General features: G+C 55.1%; 2 protein-coding genes across 28 annotated transcripts; one reads left to right on the top strand and one right to left on the bottom strand.

The window, feature by feature from the left end:
* Positions 1-49: 49 nt before the first annotated feature.
* APOM (apolipoprotein M) lies at positions 50-4,298 on the bottom strand. Of its 2 annotated transcripts, none has more exons than XM_045795684.2 (6): positions 4,276-4,298; positions 1,462-1,616; positions 1,100-1,173; positions 903-1,001; positions 625-723; positions 50-197 (listed from the first exon to the last, which is right to left on the bottom strand). In XM_045795684.2, the coding sequence occupies exons 2-6, from the start codon at positions 1,512-1,514 to the stop codon at positions 172-174; spliced, it is 351 nt and encodes a 116-aa protein (XP_045651640.1). In that variant the 5' UTR covers positions 1,515-1,616; positions 4,276-4,298; the 3' UTR covers positions 50-171. The 2 variants fall into 2 exon arrangements, with proteins under 2 accessions (XP_045651640.1, XP_045651639.1); XM_045795683.2 differs by lacking the exon at positions 4,276-4,298 and adding an exon at positions 2,002-2,218.
* BAG6 (BAG cochaperone 6) lies at positions 3,778-15,580 on the top strand. Of its 26 annotated transcripts, none has more exons than XM_087857924.1 (26): positions 3,778-4,253; positions 5,326-5,452; positions 6,782-6,899; positions 7,002-7,198; positions 7,432-7,485; positions 7,648-7,722; positions 8,337-8,575; positions 9,050-9,179; positions 9,622-9,819; positions 10,023-10,275; positions 10,598-10,702; positions 10,814-10,921; positions 11,044-11,156; positions 11,261-11,348; positions 11,551-11,834; positions 12,222-12,513; positions 12,671-12,840; positions 13,020-13,073; positions 13,198-13,300; positions 13,392-13,516; positions 13,693-13,839; positions 13,937-13,996; positions 14,107-14,250; positions 14,330-14,437; positions 14,959-15,105; positions 15,393-15,580. In XM_087857924.1, the coding sequence occupies exons 2-26, from the start codon at positions 5,339-5,341 to the stop codon at positions 15,486-15,488; spliced, it is 3,522 nt and encodes a 1,173-aa protein (XP_087714050.1). In that variant the 5' UTR covers positions 3,778-4,253; positions 5,326-5,338; the 3' UTR covers positions 15,489-15,580. The 26 variants fall into 26 exon arrangements, with proteins under 26 accessions (XP_087714050.1, XP_045651622.1, XP_045651618.1 ...); XM_045795666.2 differs by lacking the exon at positions 3,778-4,253 and adding an exon at positions 4,374-4,634 and having other exon boundaries at positions 10,625-10,702; positions 11,264-11,348; XM_045795662.2 differs by lacking the exon at positions 3,778-4,253 and adding an exon at positions 4,374-4,634 and having other exon boundaries at positions 10,625-10,702.
* Positions 15,581-16,136: the final 556 nt, after the last annotated feature.

The following is a 16,136-nucleotide window of genomic DNA, read 5'->3' as shown; positions in this document are numbered from 1 at the left end:
AGGAGGGAGTACTGAAATGGAGGTGGGGGGAGACAAACCCAAAATGAGATGAGGATTGAAAAATCATCTTTATTACTCTTGAAAGCGAGTTGGGAGTCTCCAGCTTCTCCTCCCCACAGCACAAATGCAGCTCCCACCATATCCATCTGGGGGCACAGATGAAGCCACAGGTCAGTTACTGGACAACTCGCAGGCCTCTGGTGGGAGGAGGGAGAAAAGAAGAGGATGGAAAGGACGGAACTCCAGGGAGATAAGCAAGGTTGGTGGTAATGGGGTGGAGGAGAATGCATTCCCGCTTTCCCCCCGCATCAAAGAAGGGATCCCTGAGGCCTTTTTCCCTATGTATCTAAACCCCTGCCCCTTTTATCCACCACAAAGTCAAGAAACCTCTCTTTTGAGTAGCCCAGAGCCCATCTGGCTCCCTCAGGTGACACCACAGCTCTTGGCCACATCCTTCCGGTGCCATCACAGCCTATGACACAGATGGAGGTGTCAGCACAGCCACTTTAATGATGTCAGCCTTTGACCATGCCCTTCAGTGACATCACTTGAGTCCCTTTCATCTGGCACCTGCAGAAGACTTGGTGAGTCCTAGTTCTCTTCTGTGGGACTTTACCCCCTCACCTTGATTCCTGGGAGTCAGTAAGAAGGCCTTGAAGTCCAGGCAGGAGGTCAAGGACTGGAATTCCTCCAGGCACTTCTCAGGAGGGTGTGGTGAGCGATCTGAAAGAGTGGGGCAGGGCCAGGCCCATCAAAGTCCCAGCTTCTCAGTACCACCCTGGTGAGGACCTCATGGAAGCCCCCAGCCCTTCCTGGGGTGATATCATAGCGCCCAGAGTGAGAGGCTCTCCTGTCCTCCTGTTCTTTCTCTCCAACCCTGCCTGCCTAGCATCCCCACTCACTGTAGAGGAGGTAGCGCTGGTAACCCTGGCCCGACTCTTTCAGCACGATTCCACCTGGGCATGAGCTGGAGAAGAGCTTGGTCTTCATGTCAGGGCGGCCTGTTGGGGCAGGGGTTGGGGGGAGAGGGTGAGGACAGAGATGCAAAACCAAGCAAGCCCAGGGGACTTGGGGAGGGTGAAGGCTGGAGAGAACTAACCTTCTGTTCTGAGATCTGTGCTCCCCTCAGTCAGGTGGTAGATCCACTTTCGGGGCACACAGAGCCCATTTTTCCTGTGGAAATGGTGGCAAGGACGAAAGACTGAGTGACACCCCAGTCACACAGTACCAGCCTCTATTTATTCCATCTTACTGTCTTTGAAGCCTGGGTCCCCTTGGGTTTCAAGCTACCAAGGGACAGTTGGTTAGGCCCATCTCTCTTCAGAGGGAAACTAATAGAACTGTTAAACTCGGTAGGCCAAAAATAGCGGGTATCACAAAGACCCTAGCTCTTTGTGGGTGAGTGCTCATGTTTTGGGCAGAGACTGCACCCCCTGGTGCCTCTGCCTCCTCACCACTCACATTCGGATGGTAGCGCGAAGCTGGAGCTTCTTGGGGGCAGAACCTGTAGCCATGTTGAAGACAATGTTGTCCACAGGGTCAAAAGTCACCAACTCCTCCTCGGTGGGAGCTGCCCCTGCGATAAAGTACCACCTGCCCAGGTGTGGCTCTGGGAACTGCAGAGAACGAGGGGATCAGAAGAGGGTGGGTCCCCACTACAGGGCCCATTCAACCTCTTCATCATCACTCTTAAGACGGCAGGACTTAGCAGTGGCGTGGCAGCTGGTTTTTTCCAATGAGGGGTTGGGTTATGACAGGAAGTCATTAAGCGACTTTTCCTTTGTAGCCCCAATTAACCTGAGTAACCGTCCACCTCCCAATTCTACCATGTTTCCACATTGATGGCCAGAGTATTAATACTTTTACTTATTCATGCATTCATTATTGTGATACTCATACCCTTTCTCCCTTCCTTTTCCAGCGTGGCTTCTGGTCATCCAAGGCCACCCACCCAAGTCCCTCGGAGCCCCCACCATCAGCTCCCCCCTTCTCAGTCCATACCTCTTTCCCATCCACTCCCTGGGTTGTCAGTGGACTATACTCAGGGCACTGGTAGATGGAGTTAAGGAGAACAGCACAGAGGTAGAGCAGAGCTGCCCATATTTGGTGGAACATCTTCAGGAAGGAGGGAGCTGGTGCTCTTCGTGAAGTGGCTGGTGCCTTAACTGCTCTCTCTCCCCCTGCTAGTTATTCAGTTCACTCTGCTTCCAGCCCCCTTGCCTCGACCCTTGACCCTTTCACCTGCTAATGAGTAACTTCAACCTTGTTTTCCAACCCAAACCTGTATTAACTACAGTGTTTGGGCCTTCCTCCCCCTCTTCTAGATGCCATCAGTCCATAATATACCCTGGCATGTCCAGGGTCTCTCAGGAATTATGAGAGCTGAGCCCTTTAGGTAGAAGCCTGTGGTCTTTCAAGTCGTATCTGAGCTGGGTACCTGCTCTGTTATACAGCACTGAAGAGAGTTGAACTGATTCTTTCATTCATTCACCTAGCAAACTGTTGTGAGGCCCAGCTGTTTGCCCAGCTAAGCCCTAGAGACATAAAAATGAATGACATAGTCCCTGGCCTTCAGAGCAGTAAAACAAAACAAAACAAAACAAAAAACTAGCCTGGTAAGTTCTTTAGAACAGGTATGAACCAGGTGCCAGGGCCTGGTGGATGGGAGGCCTTCTCTCTGAAGTTTGTAATTAGGGAAACAATGTGTACACCCCTGAGAAAAGTTCACTGACACGAGCTCATTCACTCAACATTTATTACTAAAAAGAGGCTACATCATGTAAGGGTTAGAGGATAGATACTGGTGTTGGGCAGAGTGGGTGCACACCCTAACTCCACTATTTGTTAGATCTTGGACAATTTTATTAAACTCTATGCCTGTTTTTTTTTTTTTTTCACTTGTAAAATGACCAAATCATCAATCTCATAGGATTAAAAGAGATAATGCATGTAAAACCCTTAGCAAAAGCCTGCACATGGTTAAGTCCAAAGTAAATATTCACTATAATTAATGTTTGTAAAGGCACTTACTGCAGTTTCTGGTGGACTATAGGTTCTCAAACAATAGTACGGAAAGAATTGTCAAGAGGCACTCATTGGATAGTGCCAAGTGGGTGGAGCAATTAATGCAATGAAAGACGGGTCTTCCTTAATAGATTATGTATAAACCAGACTGTCAAAAAATTTCTAAGAGGTAAGGCTTGCTGTGGGCCTGCGATTTAGTGAAAAGAACAAAATTTGAGTGATGGGTATATGAGGGCCCATTATAACGTTTGGGGGTAATGTTTGCCACTTTTTATAGTAAGAAGCATATATATATATGTGTGTGTGTATATATATATATATATATATATACACACACACATCTGATACAACAATTTATTGGGGCACTAAAGTAGAAGTGCTTGACCCGGGGTCTGGTAGGCCTGGACTTGTCAGTTCTGCCTAAGTGTACTCCCCTATAAAATGGATGTAATAACTATCTCAGGTGTTGAAAGGCTTTTAAATGGGGCAGTTCGCAAAACCCTGAGCAAATTGGCTGGCACAAACCAACTGCTCGCTAAACAGGTGTTTATTAGAACTCTTAACTGCAACAGTCCTGGGACGTGGGCAGAAACTACGAATCCCAGAAAGGCTGTGGGCACCGGGGGCAGACAGAAGTTGCAGCGCCGCGGGGCCAGGGCCCTTGCCCGAGGGCGGGGCGCGGGCTTAGCCGGTAAACACTGCCCAGTCCACCCGTCGACCCGGATCAGCGGAAGCCCTTTGGTGGCCCCTTCAATACCCCAAGATCGGGAGCTTGTGCTTTGGTCCAGTCTGACTGCACTCGCTCCCAATTCCCAAACTTGGAGGCGCCCTTTTCGACGAAAGTCCTGAAAAGCAGTAAATCCTTAGTTCCTCCAGAACATGGCGTGTCCTTCCGGCCGCACTCCGCCGGCGAGGAACATGGCGCCCACACCCGGCCAAACGCCCACCGGCAGCACCGAGGTCAGTCCCAACGACGCGACGGCACGCACGAGCACCTAGAGAACCACCTCCAACCGCCTAAATAAAGGATGACTTCCGGAGGCGCGGAAGGAGGAGCGCCGCGAGGGCCAGTGAGAAGACAGAATTTTAGGAGGCCAGCACAGTGCCGCCTTTCAAATTCTCTACCGGCCAAGACTTTAACATAGATTCATGTGGCACAATCCCCAGAGCCCAAACTCCCAAGAGGCACACAACTGTCCACAGCCTTTCGAGGGATAGAATCTCATCTGGTAATTATTTTCAGGCACTTACAGTAGCCACCTCAATCTCCCACGGCTCATGCGCGTGCACAGAAGAAATGTACAGCGTTAGCGGGGGGTGGGGAGGTGCCTAAGAGTGTACGCATGCGTAATGCGACGCACGCAGGCGCAGTACGGTCCCCCGGGCGACGGTGGTGGCGGCTCTTCGGGGTGCTCGGCTCCCTCCCATCCAGGCCGGCCCCGGCCCGTCTCACCCCAAGGAACTCACTGTTTGGGGCCGCGAACTTCCTCATCGTGCCCCACAAAAGTAAAGCTTGGGGGGAGCCGGAAGTACCGCCTAGAGATCCCCAAATACTATCGGGGAAACGGAAGTGGCCATAGGTGGCAAGTTGGGGGAGACCGGAAGTGACGGTACCGTGGGGAACTCGGGGGCGGAGCCCGGGGTGGTGGTGTTGGTAGTGGTGGGGTGTGTGTGTGCGCGCGCGTCTCTCTCTCTCTCTCTCTCTCTCTCTCTCTCTCTCTCTCTCTGGTGTGTGTTTGGTGTGTGTGAGTTGCTTCGCTCTGCTGGAGCATCGAGGGAAGGCGGAAGAGGGGGGCAGTCCGCTAGCCAGTCTGGCCCCCCGTGAGTGTCCATCATCTCGGGTCTGTCGTGACTTAGGCGGGTTCGATGGGCGTGGCGTGGCGCGCGTGCGCGAAACCACTGTCTCCGCAGAGTCTGGCGCGACCCCCCGTTCTCGTGTGCTCCCTAGGGTTTGCCGACCTTTGGGACCTTTGTCGTATCGCGACCGGTGATGACACTGGTCTCCTGTTTCCTACCTTCCCGGCTTCCTAGCCTGACTGGCCCTCCCTTATTGTAATTGGCATTGTGGAGCCCCTCCCATCTCCCCGTCCTCCAGCTCCCTATGCCGTCGATCTCCTGCCCTTTGTGTTTCTCTCCCCGTGCCCCGGAATCAGAAGGGGGATGGGGGCGGGTGTGAGTGTGTGTGCTTGTGTGGGAGAAACTCTTTAGGTCTTAGGGCGGAGACTGAGGCCGGGGAGGCTTCCGGGTATATAAAATCTGCTTTGGGCGACAGCAGGCCTCCCTCCCTCTATTCTTCCTTAGAGAGCTGTCGGCCATGGAGCCCGGTGATAGTACCAGTACCACTACCAGTATGGAGGAGCCTGACAGCCTGGAGGTGCTGGTGAAGACCTTGGACTCTCAGACTCGGACCTTTATTGTGGGGGCCCAGGTGAGACCCCAACACTTCTGGAAGACACCCATTAACTCTTCCTCTTAATAGGCCCCTTATCCTGAGAGAAGAGCCTGATTTTTTTGGTCCTCGAATCTTCTTTCATTGGTTCCTTTGTTCGTATTTTAGACAGGACGTTTTCTGGTGTTTCTTGTTGAGTGAGAAGGTGTGGCTTCTGTTGAGTGAGGCAGATTTTGTTCTTCCTTTTTCCACCTTGATAGAACTCAGTGTAGAGGGAAATGTGGAGGAAGGGGAAATCTGTATGCCATCATCATGAGTGAACTCCAGCCCATTGGAGACATGGCTCCTGCCTTTGGGAAGGGAAACAGAACAGAGATCCAAAACTCAAATCTTAAAAACAAAAATTAGGTCTGTATTATGTTTTTAAAGGCTAGAAATCAGAGCCCATAGCGCAGGTAGATAGACCCCTAACAAACTGTTGAGTGGAAGTACTAGTATCTGTGGCATAATTTGAATGTTTTCATTTTAACGCCAGAGCCACAGCTGTCCGTGCCATTAATTCCTGTAATACTTGGAGACAAAATCATGAGGGGTTGGTCCATAGCTTTTAAAACGCTTTCAAAAAACTGTATAGGCTTGTGTGATTAGATGTATATAAACAATCTGGTACTTGCCAAGACTCACTCATCCAGTTCGGAAAGTGTTATTTTCTCTCTTTCTGCTCGGTTGAGCCTTCCTTCCTTAACTTGATTTCCCACTCTCCCTTCCTTGTCATTGCATTTATCTTTGAGATTGCGGAGTTGTATCATTTTGTGTTTGGGGAGGGGTCACTGGTATCTGTAGACACACATTGCTTTGGGAGCCAGGGAGAGAAGGGAATGTCAGTTAGCTTTTCTGTTTTTCAGCCACATAATTTTCTTCTGGGCACGTAACCTGAAGTTTGTTGACATTTGTTGTCTGTTTTGACAGGTGTTAACATGTCTGAGTTTGGGGCTTTGCACAATAATTACCTCACAATCAAGACAAATGGGTAGTGATGTTATGATTGGGTGATGTTTTTTTTTTTTTTTTTTAAAGATTTTATTTATTTATTCGACAGAGATAGAGACAGCCAGCAAGAGAGGGAACACAAGCAGGGGGAGTGGGAGAGGAAGAAGCAGGCTCATAGCAGAGGAGCCCGATGTGGGGCTCGATCCCAGAACGCCGGGACCACGCCCTGAGCTGAAGGCAGACGCTTAACCGCTGTGCCACCCAGGCGCCCCTGATTGGGTGGTTTTTACCCCTCACTCCCAAAAGTCAGTCGTCCCCCTTCTGTCCTTCCCCTTTTCCTACTTTCGCTGATAGTTTTTGGTCTCTCTTTGCTTGTAGATGAATGTAAAGGAGTTTAAAGAGCACATTGCTGCCTCTGTCAGCATTCCTTCTGAGAAACAACGGCTCATTTACCAGGGACGAGTTCTGCAGGATGATAAGAAGCTCCAGGAATACAGTAAGAGTTTGGGGGAGACAGTTCAGAGGTTGAGGGATGAGCTGAGGATTTGGGCTTACCTGATCATGTAATGCTTTGCTGTGTGTCTTTTTTTTCCTGCAGATGTTGGGGGAAAGGTTATTCACCTGGTGGAACGGGCTCCTCCTCAGACTCAGCTCCCTTCTGGAGCACCTTCTGGGATAGGGTCTGCCTCAGCCACCCATGGTGGAGGACCTCCACCTGGTACTCGGGGGCCTGGGACCTCTGTTCATGACCGGAATGCCAACAGCTATGTCATGGTTGGAACCTTCAACCTTCCTGTAAGCTTGTGTTCCACATAGGCTGGTTTTTGTGGGGAAGGGTGGTTTGGTTGTGGAAATAGCAGAGAGCTCATAAGATAGGTCTCGGTCTTTAGATTGGGTTTCCAGGCCCCTGAGGTCTGTTATGGTCTCAGTCTTTGAGAAAAAGGGTGGGGCTCCAGAGAATGAGTTGGGGGTATGGGGGCCTTAGTATTTGGCTTCTCCCAGAGCAACTTCCCTTACCCTTTTCCCAGAGTGACGGCTCTGCTGTGGATGTTCACATCAACATGGAACAGGCCCCGATTCAGGTATCACGGGCCTGGGAGGGTCAGGGAAGGGGATCTGGGAGAAGGAGGCCATGAGGTGGGGGGGGACCTGGCTGAGGAGCTGGCTGGGTCCTGGTTCAGTGGGTGGTAGAGTTCATGGCTTCATCTCAGACGTACCCTCATTTTATCTCTTTTGTCATATAGAGTGAGCCCCGAGTCCGGCTGGTGATGGCTCAGCACATGATCAGGGATATACAGACCTTACTATCCCGGATGGAGGTCAGTGGGCAAGGCTGGCTAGGGTCTGTTTGTCTCTTCATTCTCCCTTACCGTTCTGTGTCCGCCTGGCAGCAGAGGCATGACTGGCCATATCAACCGGATTCTTCCTGCCTAATCTGGTCTCTTCTCTGCAGTCTTCATTCTTTGGGGCAGAAAAAGTATCTTTGTCGGGCTATCTTGTCCCTGCCAATCCTCTGGTGCCTGGTATCTGGGAAGTTTGTTGCAGACTTATCAGATAACTCTCGTGGCATGTTTTTTCAATTACAGAAGCAGTCCATGCTTTTTTAGTTTCCTAATTACTGTGTTTGATGCTGAGGTGTTCGAATTCCATTGGTTTGTGCTGTGACTATAGCGAGTCATGTTTTTTACTCTTCTTGCAGAGGTTTAGGGAACCATCGTATCTCTCTTTTGTTAGTAACTCTCAAGTATTGCAGGTTATTTATTACGCGTCTTGTTTAAGTTTTGTGCTGGTTGCTGGGGAGTCAGAGAGACAGATGCAAAGCCCTGCCTTCAGGGCGCCTAGTGCGAGCTCGTTCTCCACTTGCTCTCCGTTGACCTAAGTAATCTGCAGCAGTCTCATCCTGCCTTTGGTGTCCCGAATCTCTGCGCTTCAGTGTCGAGGGGGACCCCAAGCACAGCACAGTCAGCCGCCCCCACAGACGCCGACTATGGCCCCGGAGCCTGCAGCCTTGAGCTCTCCGACATCAGAAGCAGTCGAAAGCGAAGTGCCGCCTCGGGAGCCCATGGAGGCAGAAGAAGTGGAGGAGCGTGCCCCAGCCCAGAGCCCAGAACTCACCCCTTCTGGCCCAGCCCCTGTGGGCCCGGCACCTGCCCCAGAGACAAATGCACCCAAGTGAGAACCAGAGGGACCCTTTGGGAGAGCGGTGGGGGATCGAGAGTAAAGTATGAGAGCCGGGAGGGGTACGATGGGAGAAGGGGACCGCTTGGCAGTCTTACCTGTAGGGTTAGCAAACGAGGTTAGGGCTGGCAGTTGAGCCGGAAGCACTGCTGTCCTTGGGGCGAGGAAATGCCAGGTGGTATTTCCCCAGCCGATCAAGAGTTCACACAGGTGACGTTTCTTTCTTCAGAGTTTGTTTCTTGACATCATAGGGATGGGATCGTGTGGTGCGGGAGGCGGAAGCAATTATTTTCTTCTCCTTGTCTTCCCGTGGGTGCAGGTGAAGGATGGATGTTCTGCTGGTCCCAGAAGGGATTGGGCCAGGGGTCTGGGAGGCTGCGGAGAGACAGGGCAGTGTAGTTTAGGTCAGCTGGGAGGTCGGGGATCTGAGGACAGCCTTGGCTCACTGCGTCTCGGGGTCGCCCACAGCCATCCTTCCCCTGCGGAGTACGTCGAAGTGCTCCAGGAGCTCCAGCGGCTGGAGAGCCGCCTTCAGCCCTTCCTGCAGCGCTACTACGAGGTTCTGGGCGCCGCTGCCACCACGGACTACAACAACAACGTGAGCGCCACCCGCCCCTCCCCCAGGGTGTCCCGCGTGGAATGGGCTGAAATACAGCTGGCCCTTTCTCTCCAAAAATGCCATTGTCTGCAACAAAACGAGTTCTTTATAGACTCGTGATGTTTTCTCCCTTATAGGGACGGTGACAGTCTTGGTGACACTTGCTGTTTTTGTGTTGATTCCTTGAGCGAGCTTCTCAGGAAGCTTACGTAGAGCAAGGGAGACGAGGAGATGACGTGCTGATTTTCTAGGGCCTGTTTTAATAGGGGACTTCCTATGAATGTGGAGTAAAAATCATTTGCTGAGACCGGGCCTGCCAGGAAGCTTCCCTGGCTGTGCCCAAAGGTGTAGAGAGCATGGTGTTCTTCAAGGGTGCTTTCGTTACCGGGGTTCGTTCCAGCCTAATGTCTTGCCTTCCTGTGCTTGGCCCTGGGGGGCACAGCAAGAGGGCCGCGAAGAGGACCAGCGCTTGATCAACTTGGTGGGGGAGAGCCTGCGGCTGCTGGGCAACACCTTCGTGGCCCTTTCTGACCTGCGCTGCAATCTGGCCTGTGCGCCCCCACGACACCTGCACGTGGTCCGGCCCATGTCTCACTACACCACCCCCATGGTGCTTCAGCAGGCAGCCATCCCCATCCAGGTGGGTCGGGGGAGCCTGGAGGGACGGACGATGCAGGGCTGTGGGCGGAATGGCCCAGAGTAGCTGTCAGGCTTGAAGTGAGAAGGGGTGGGGACTTTGGCGATACAGAGCCACGGAGAATGAGGAGGCTGAAGAAGCGTATATCAGAGTGCCCTGGGTTAGGCTCTTGTTTTCCTCACTCCTGTTTCATCCATCTCTTCCAGATCAACGTGGGCACCACTGTGACCATGACGGGGAACGGGACTCGGCCCCCCCCGGCTGCCAATGCGGAGGCAGCTCCCCCTGGTCCTGGGCAGGCCTCGTCCCTGGCTCCCACTTCTGCCACGGTTGAGTCCTCCACCGACGGGGTTCCTCCGCCAGGGCCGGCTCCCCCCCCGACCACCAGCCACCCGAGGGTCATCCGGATTTCCCACCAGAGCGTGGAACCCGTGGTCATGATGCACATGAACATCCAAGGTGAGTTAGGGCAGTCGTCGTCGTCGAGCAGAGCTGCACGATGCAGGAGGAGGGTGGCGTGGAGGTGTGCGAGCACGAGGGTGGGGAGGGGAGAAGCCAGGACCGGCGCCGGAGCCGGGGAACCAGGGCAGAAGCTTTAGTCAGCATGTGTGGGGAGGGACAGGAGGGACTGCTTGTCCTTGCAGATTGGTGTGTGTGGTGAAGGGAGTGCCTCCTTCCTGTCCAGATGGAGGGAAAGGCAGACTTTGTGGTGGGGGAGTAGGGGCCTGAAGGATGCTGGTCTCAGGAGGATACAGTTAGGCCTTGGCCCCGCCTGTCTCAGGGCCGCTCTCTCTGTCTCCCTGCCCAGATTCTGGCACACAGCCCGGTGGAGTTCCGAGTGCTCCCACTGGCCCCCTAGGACCCCCTGGTCATGGCCAGACCCTGGGTAAGAGTGAGGGCATCAGAGCAGGCTGAGTTCTGGGTAGAGAAGGGGTAGGGCCAAGTGGGTGGGTTGAAGGGGGTCCAGGTTCAAGGTTACATCAGACCCGCCCCCCAGGCTCCACCCTCATCCAGCTGCCCTCCCTGCCCCCTGAGTTCATGCACGCCGTCGCCCACCAGATCACTCATCAGGCCATGGTGGCAGCTGTTGCCTCCGCGGCCGCAGGTAATGACCCGGAAGGGGAAGCTTGGGAGGTGGGGCACGGTCCACGGTGGTGGGTGCTGTTGGCTGGCGGGCCGGGGCCCAGCCCTCAGCCCTCTTCGGTCTCTGCCCTCTGCCACCCACAGGACAGCAGGTGCCAGGCTTCCCGACAGCTCCGACTCGGGTGGTGATCGCCCGGCCCACCCCTCCACAGGCTCGGCCTTCCCATCCTGGGGGGCCTCCTGTCTCGGGTACTCTAGTGAGTAAGGGTGGGGGAGTTCTGGTGGGGGAGAGTCTGGGGAGAGAATCCTGTGGTGGGGAATGGACAGGGCAGGACTGAAGGCCTCCCGTCTCTCCGTTCAGCAGGGCGCCGGGCTGGGCACCAATGCCTCTTTGGCCCAGATGGTGAGCGGCCTTGTGGGGCAGCTTCTGATGCAGCCCGTTCTGGTGGGTGAGTCCTCGTTCCTCCCCGCCTCAAACTGAAGGGATGGCCACAGCTCTAGAGGCTGGTGCTCCTCTCTTAGTCTCCTCATGGGTGCTTTCCAGTTCTTTCTGTAGGTCCTCTGTGCTTTCCTGCCAGGGAGACCGGAACGGAAATGCTGTGGTGTCTCGTTTTTCCTCAGCGTTCAACTTTTTTCTTTCGGTCTCTGTAGCTCAGGGGACCCCAGGAATGGCTCCACCTCCGGCCCCTGCCACTGCTTCAGCCAGTGCCGGCACCACCAACACAGCTACCACAGCCGGCCCCGCTCCCGGGGGGCCCGCCCAGCCTCCACCCCCTCAGCCCTCCGCGGCCGACCTGCAATTCTCTCAGCTCCTGGGGAACCTGCTGGGGCCGGCAGGGCCCGGGGCCGGAGGGCCTGGCATGGCTTCTCCCACCATCACCGTGGCGATGCCTGGCGTCCCCGCCTTTCTGCAGGGCATGACTGACTTTCTGCAGGTGAGTGGCTGGCTTGCTCTTCAGCTCAGCCTCCCTTTCCCTCGGCCCAGCCAGGTGCTGGCGTCTTGTTGCTGTGATGTTGCTGCTGGGCTACAGCTTCTGGGGGCCTGTCGGTAGGAGGGAGCCTGGGAACAATGTTCATTGGCTCTGATTCCCCCCGTTTTGGAGAAGAGGAAGACGAAGCTGTGCAGGCAGAGTCGCTCGAGGGAGAGGGGCTGGCGCTCCACCTGACTGTGCCGCCTAAGCGCACGTCCTTGTTCTGCTTCGGGGAGCAAAGACCAGAGTGGAGCTCTCCATCTTCCGGGCTCCTTTTGGTTTGTGCCTTTCTGGTGTCTTGTCCCCATTCTCACCTTGTGTTTTGTTGTGTGTTCCTTCTCTGTCTGCCAGGCAACACAGACGGCGCCTCCGCCCCCTCCGCCACCCCCGCCCCCGCCCCCGGCCCCCGAGCAGCAGACCATGCCCCCACCAGGGTCCCCTTCTGGTGGCGCAGGGAGTCCTGGAGGCCTGGGTCTTGAGAGCCTTTCACCGGAGTTTTTTACCTCCGTGGTGCAGGGTGTGCTGAACTCCCTGCTGGGCTCCCTGGGGGCTCGGGCTGGCAGCAGCGAGAGTATCGCCGCTTTCATACAGCGCCTCAGTGGATCCAGCAACATCTTCGAGCCTGGAGCTGATGGGGCCCTCGGTGAGCAAGTCGGGGGGTGCCTTGGCCTTCTCCAGGGAGGGGTAGGTCGTGGCCTCTGTCGAGGGGTGTTGCCGAGGCGGGATGAGGCCGACGGGCTGGTGGTGGGCCGGCAGGCCAGGTGGGGAAGGCCACTGCTGACTTTGGCCTCTGTTTCTAGGATTCTTTGGGGCTCTGCTCTCTCTTCTGTGCCAGAACTTTTCCATGGTGGACGTGGTGATGCTCCTTCACGGCCATTTCCAGCCACTGCAACGGCTCCAGCCCCAGCTGCGATCCTTTTTCCACCAGCACTACCTGGGCGGCCAAGAGCCCACACCTGGTAACATACGGGTAAATGAATACCCTGGGCCCCAGAGCGCTCTTCTTCAGCTTCCAGTCCTACTTCCTGTTTACCTGTCACCTAAGGCGACGATTGCTCCAGCCCAAGCCCTGGACTTACTGGAGGTGGAGGGGAGGGCAGGGTTCTAGGGCTGGGGGTTGGGTCTAAGCTTGCCATGTTTCCCCCATAGACGGCAACGCACACATTGATCACGGGGCTGGAAGAATATGTGCGGGAGAGTTTTGTGAGTAACCCCTGTTCCCTCCTCTCCCGCATGTGGTCACGGGAGCTGCTGTTCCTCCTGCCTCCTCGATCTCTAATTCCGCAGGGCTCCTGACTTGGGGGTCTTGGCGTGTCTTGTTTCTCAGTCTTTGGTGCAGGTTCAGCCCGGCGTGGACATCATCCGGACGAACCTGGAATTTCTCCAAGAGCAATTCAACAGCATTGCTGCGCACGTGCTGCACTGCACAGGTCGGGGCGGGCACACGGGGCCGCGGGCGTTGGCGGTGTTAGAGGCGCAGGGTGCCGGTGCCAGCGTCCCCTCCTCACATCTTGCCCACAGACAGTGGATTTGGGGCCCGTTTGTTGGAGTTGTGTAACCAGGGCCTGTTTGAATGCCTGGCCCTCAACCTGCACTGCTTGGGGGGACAGCAGATGGAACTTGCTGCAGTCATCAATGGCCGAATTGTAAGCACCACCCAGCCTCCCGATCTCCAGCCTTTTGTTTTCTTAGGGTTCCATTCTCTCTGCTATCCTGCAGTTCTTGTTTTGTTTTTCTTGTCCAAACTGCCATCCTTTACCCTGTGATACCTTTCAAAAGCTGGTTGAAGATGTTGTGCTCCAAGGCTGCTTTCTGCCCTCAGCGTCGCATGTCTCGTGGGGTGAACCCGTCCTTGGTGAGCTGGCTGACCACTATGATGGGACTGAGGCTTCAGGTGGTTCTGGAGCACATGCCCGTGGGCCCTGATGCCATCCTCAGATACGTTCGCAGGGTCGGTGATCCCCCCCAGGTAAGGGCCCTGATGGGCTATGGGGTCGGGGGACTTGAGGGAACTGGAGAGGCCTAAGAGGGCCTTTTGTGTTCTCCTCCTCTGTCCGATTTCATAGCCACTTCCTGAGGAGCCAATGGAAGTTCAGGGATCAGAGAGAACTTCCCCTGAGCCTCAGGTACCAGGGAGAGGTCGAGGGGCCAGATAACGGGGGGCGGAGGGCTGCGGGTGGAAGGGCTGGAGGCTGGGGATGCTGAGGCCTGCATCTTCCCGCTGTCTGACTCCCAGCGGGAGAATGCTTCCCCGGCCCCGGGCACGACGGCAGAAGAGGCCATGTCCCGAGGGCCACCTCCTCCCGAGGGCGGCGGCTCCCGTGAAGAACAGGATGGAGCTTCGGCTGAGACAGAGCCTTGGGCAGCTGCAGTCCCCCCAGTAAGTGTGAGGAGGTGAGCTGGGGGGCCAAGGGCAGCTGGAAGTGGTGCCAGTTCCTCGTCATCTTATCCCTCCCCAGGAGTGGGTCCCGATTATCCAGCAGGATATTCAGAGCCAGCGGAAGGTGAAGCCGCAGCCCCCCCTGAGCGACGCCTACCTCAGTGGTATGCCCGCCAAGAGACGTAAGGTTGGTCTGCCTCTTCCCCGAGGACCTCTCTTTACCCACATTCCCCTGTCGTGTTTAGAATCAAACTGGTTAGTGCTAGAAGGACTTCTTCCAACCTTTGTCCTGTCCCTGAGTGGACGAGGAAGCCTTCCTGGGACTGGACTTGCTCACGGCAGTGGCAGCACACCTCGTGCGAGTGCGTGCCGGCACTGCTGTCCTCCCTCGGCCGCCTGACCCCCATGTGGCTAGGGCCCGTCTGGTCAGGGCGGGCTCCCTGTCGTGGACTAGCTCTGAGTGCCGCGTGGCCTGACTCGTCCTGCCCCTCTGGTTTTGAAGAGCAAGTCCAGCACACGCAGATGCCCTCTTGGCCAGAGCCAGATTTAACTAGGAAGGCATTTCTGCGGTCAGAACTACCTGTGGGCTGGCTCCCTTCTCTTCACTAGCCTAGAAACTCAGTGGTTGGCTCCTGGAAAGGGTGAGCTGGGTGGTGGCATTGGATCTGACGTTGATCCTCTTTTCCCTCCCGACCCCCTGTCCCCCAGACGATGCAGGGTGAGGGCCCCCAGCTGCTGCTCTCAGAGGCCGTGAGCCGGGCAGCTAAGGCAGCCGGAGCTCGGCCCCTGACGAGCCCCGAGAGCCTGAGCCGGGACCTGGAGGCACCAGAGGTTCAGGAGAGCTACAGGCAGCAGGTGCCCCCACCTTGAAGCAGAATAGGGATGGTCTAGCGGGAGGGGTCGGGCTAGGGCCCCTCTTTTCTGGTCCTTTCAGAGACAAACTGGTCAGTCTGGGCCTACTACTTGATGTTTTTAAAGAGTTTTTCCCTAGTGGTATCTGGGAAGGCTCAGTGATGCCATATTGGGCTCCTGACAGTGTGGCTGGTGGGAAGTGCTGGCTCCTAAGGGATGGCCTTGTGTGCTTGCTGGGATCCTAGGGCCTTGGCCAGTGCCCCTCCAACCTGCTTGCTCTCTCTCTCTAGCTCCGGGCTGATATACAAAAGCGACTGCAGGAAGACCCCAACTACAGCCCCCAGCGCTTCCCTAATGCCCACCGGGCCTTTGCTGATGATCCCTAGCTCTTTGCTCTATGGCCCTCCCTGAACAGGGGACCATTTCCCCCATCTTCCTTCACAGTATTTAAGAAATAAAAGTCAGATTTTCCTGGCTCTTTTGTCTCTTAGTTGTCTTTCTTAAGTCGTCTAAGTACTTCAGTCTTCTGTGAGTTTAAAGTGAATAGTCCCAGGGCACCTGGGTGGCTGTCGTTAGTCTGCCTTCAGCTTGGGTGGTGATCTGGGGGTCCTGGGATCGAGTCCCACATCAGGCTCCCTGCTCAGCTGGAAGCCTGCTTCACCCTCTCACATTCCCTCCCCCTGCTTGTGTTCCCGCTCTCTGCTGTCTCTGTCAAGTAAAATCTTAAAAAAAAGTGTGACTAGTCCCTAGGAACCCAGCTATAGAAGACCGCTTTTAACCTTCCCCAGTGAGCAGCCGCGCACTACCATGTTTTACTGTTCACGTGGCAGAACACTGAAACAAAGCCTGGCAACGGCAGGTTTCAGGACACAATTTCACGCACAAGCATTTTACGTGTAAATGAAAGAACGGAGTTCAGAGATGGACAAAACCTATTTCTAGGCTAGCATACAGCTCTCAAACCATCCGGTAAAAAACCATTTAATTTCCAAGCAGCTGCAGACCTAAATACAGTCTTAGCATGCCTAGCCACG

The sequence above is a fragment of the Ursus americanus genome, chromosome 32 (genome assembly GCF_024610735.1).
Source record: "Ursus americanus isolate L20-20 chromosome 32, mUrsAme1.1.p, whole genome shotgun sequence".
NCBI lineage: Eukaryota > Metazoa > Chordata > Mammalia > Carnivora > Ursidae > Ursus > Ursus americanus.
Note: the sequence above shows the minus strand (reverse complement) of the source record. Positions and strands in the feature narration are given on the sequence as shown.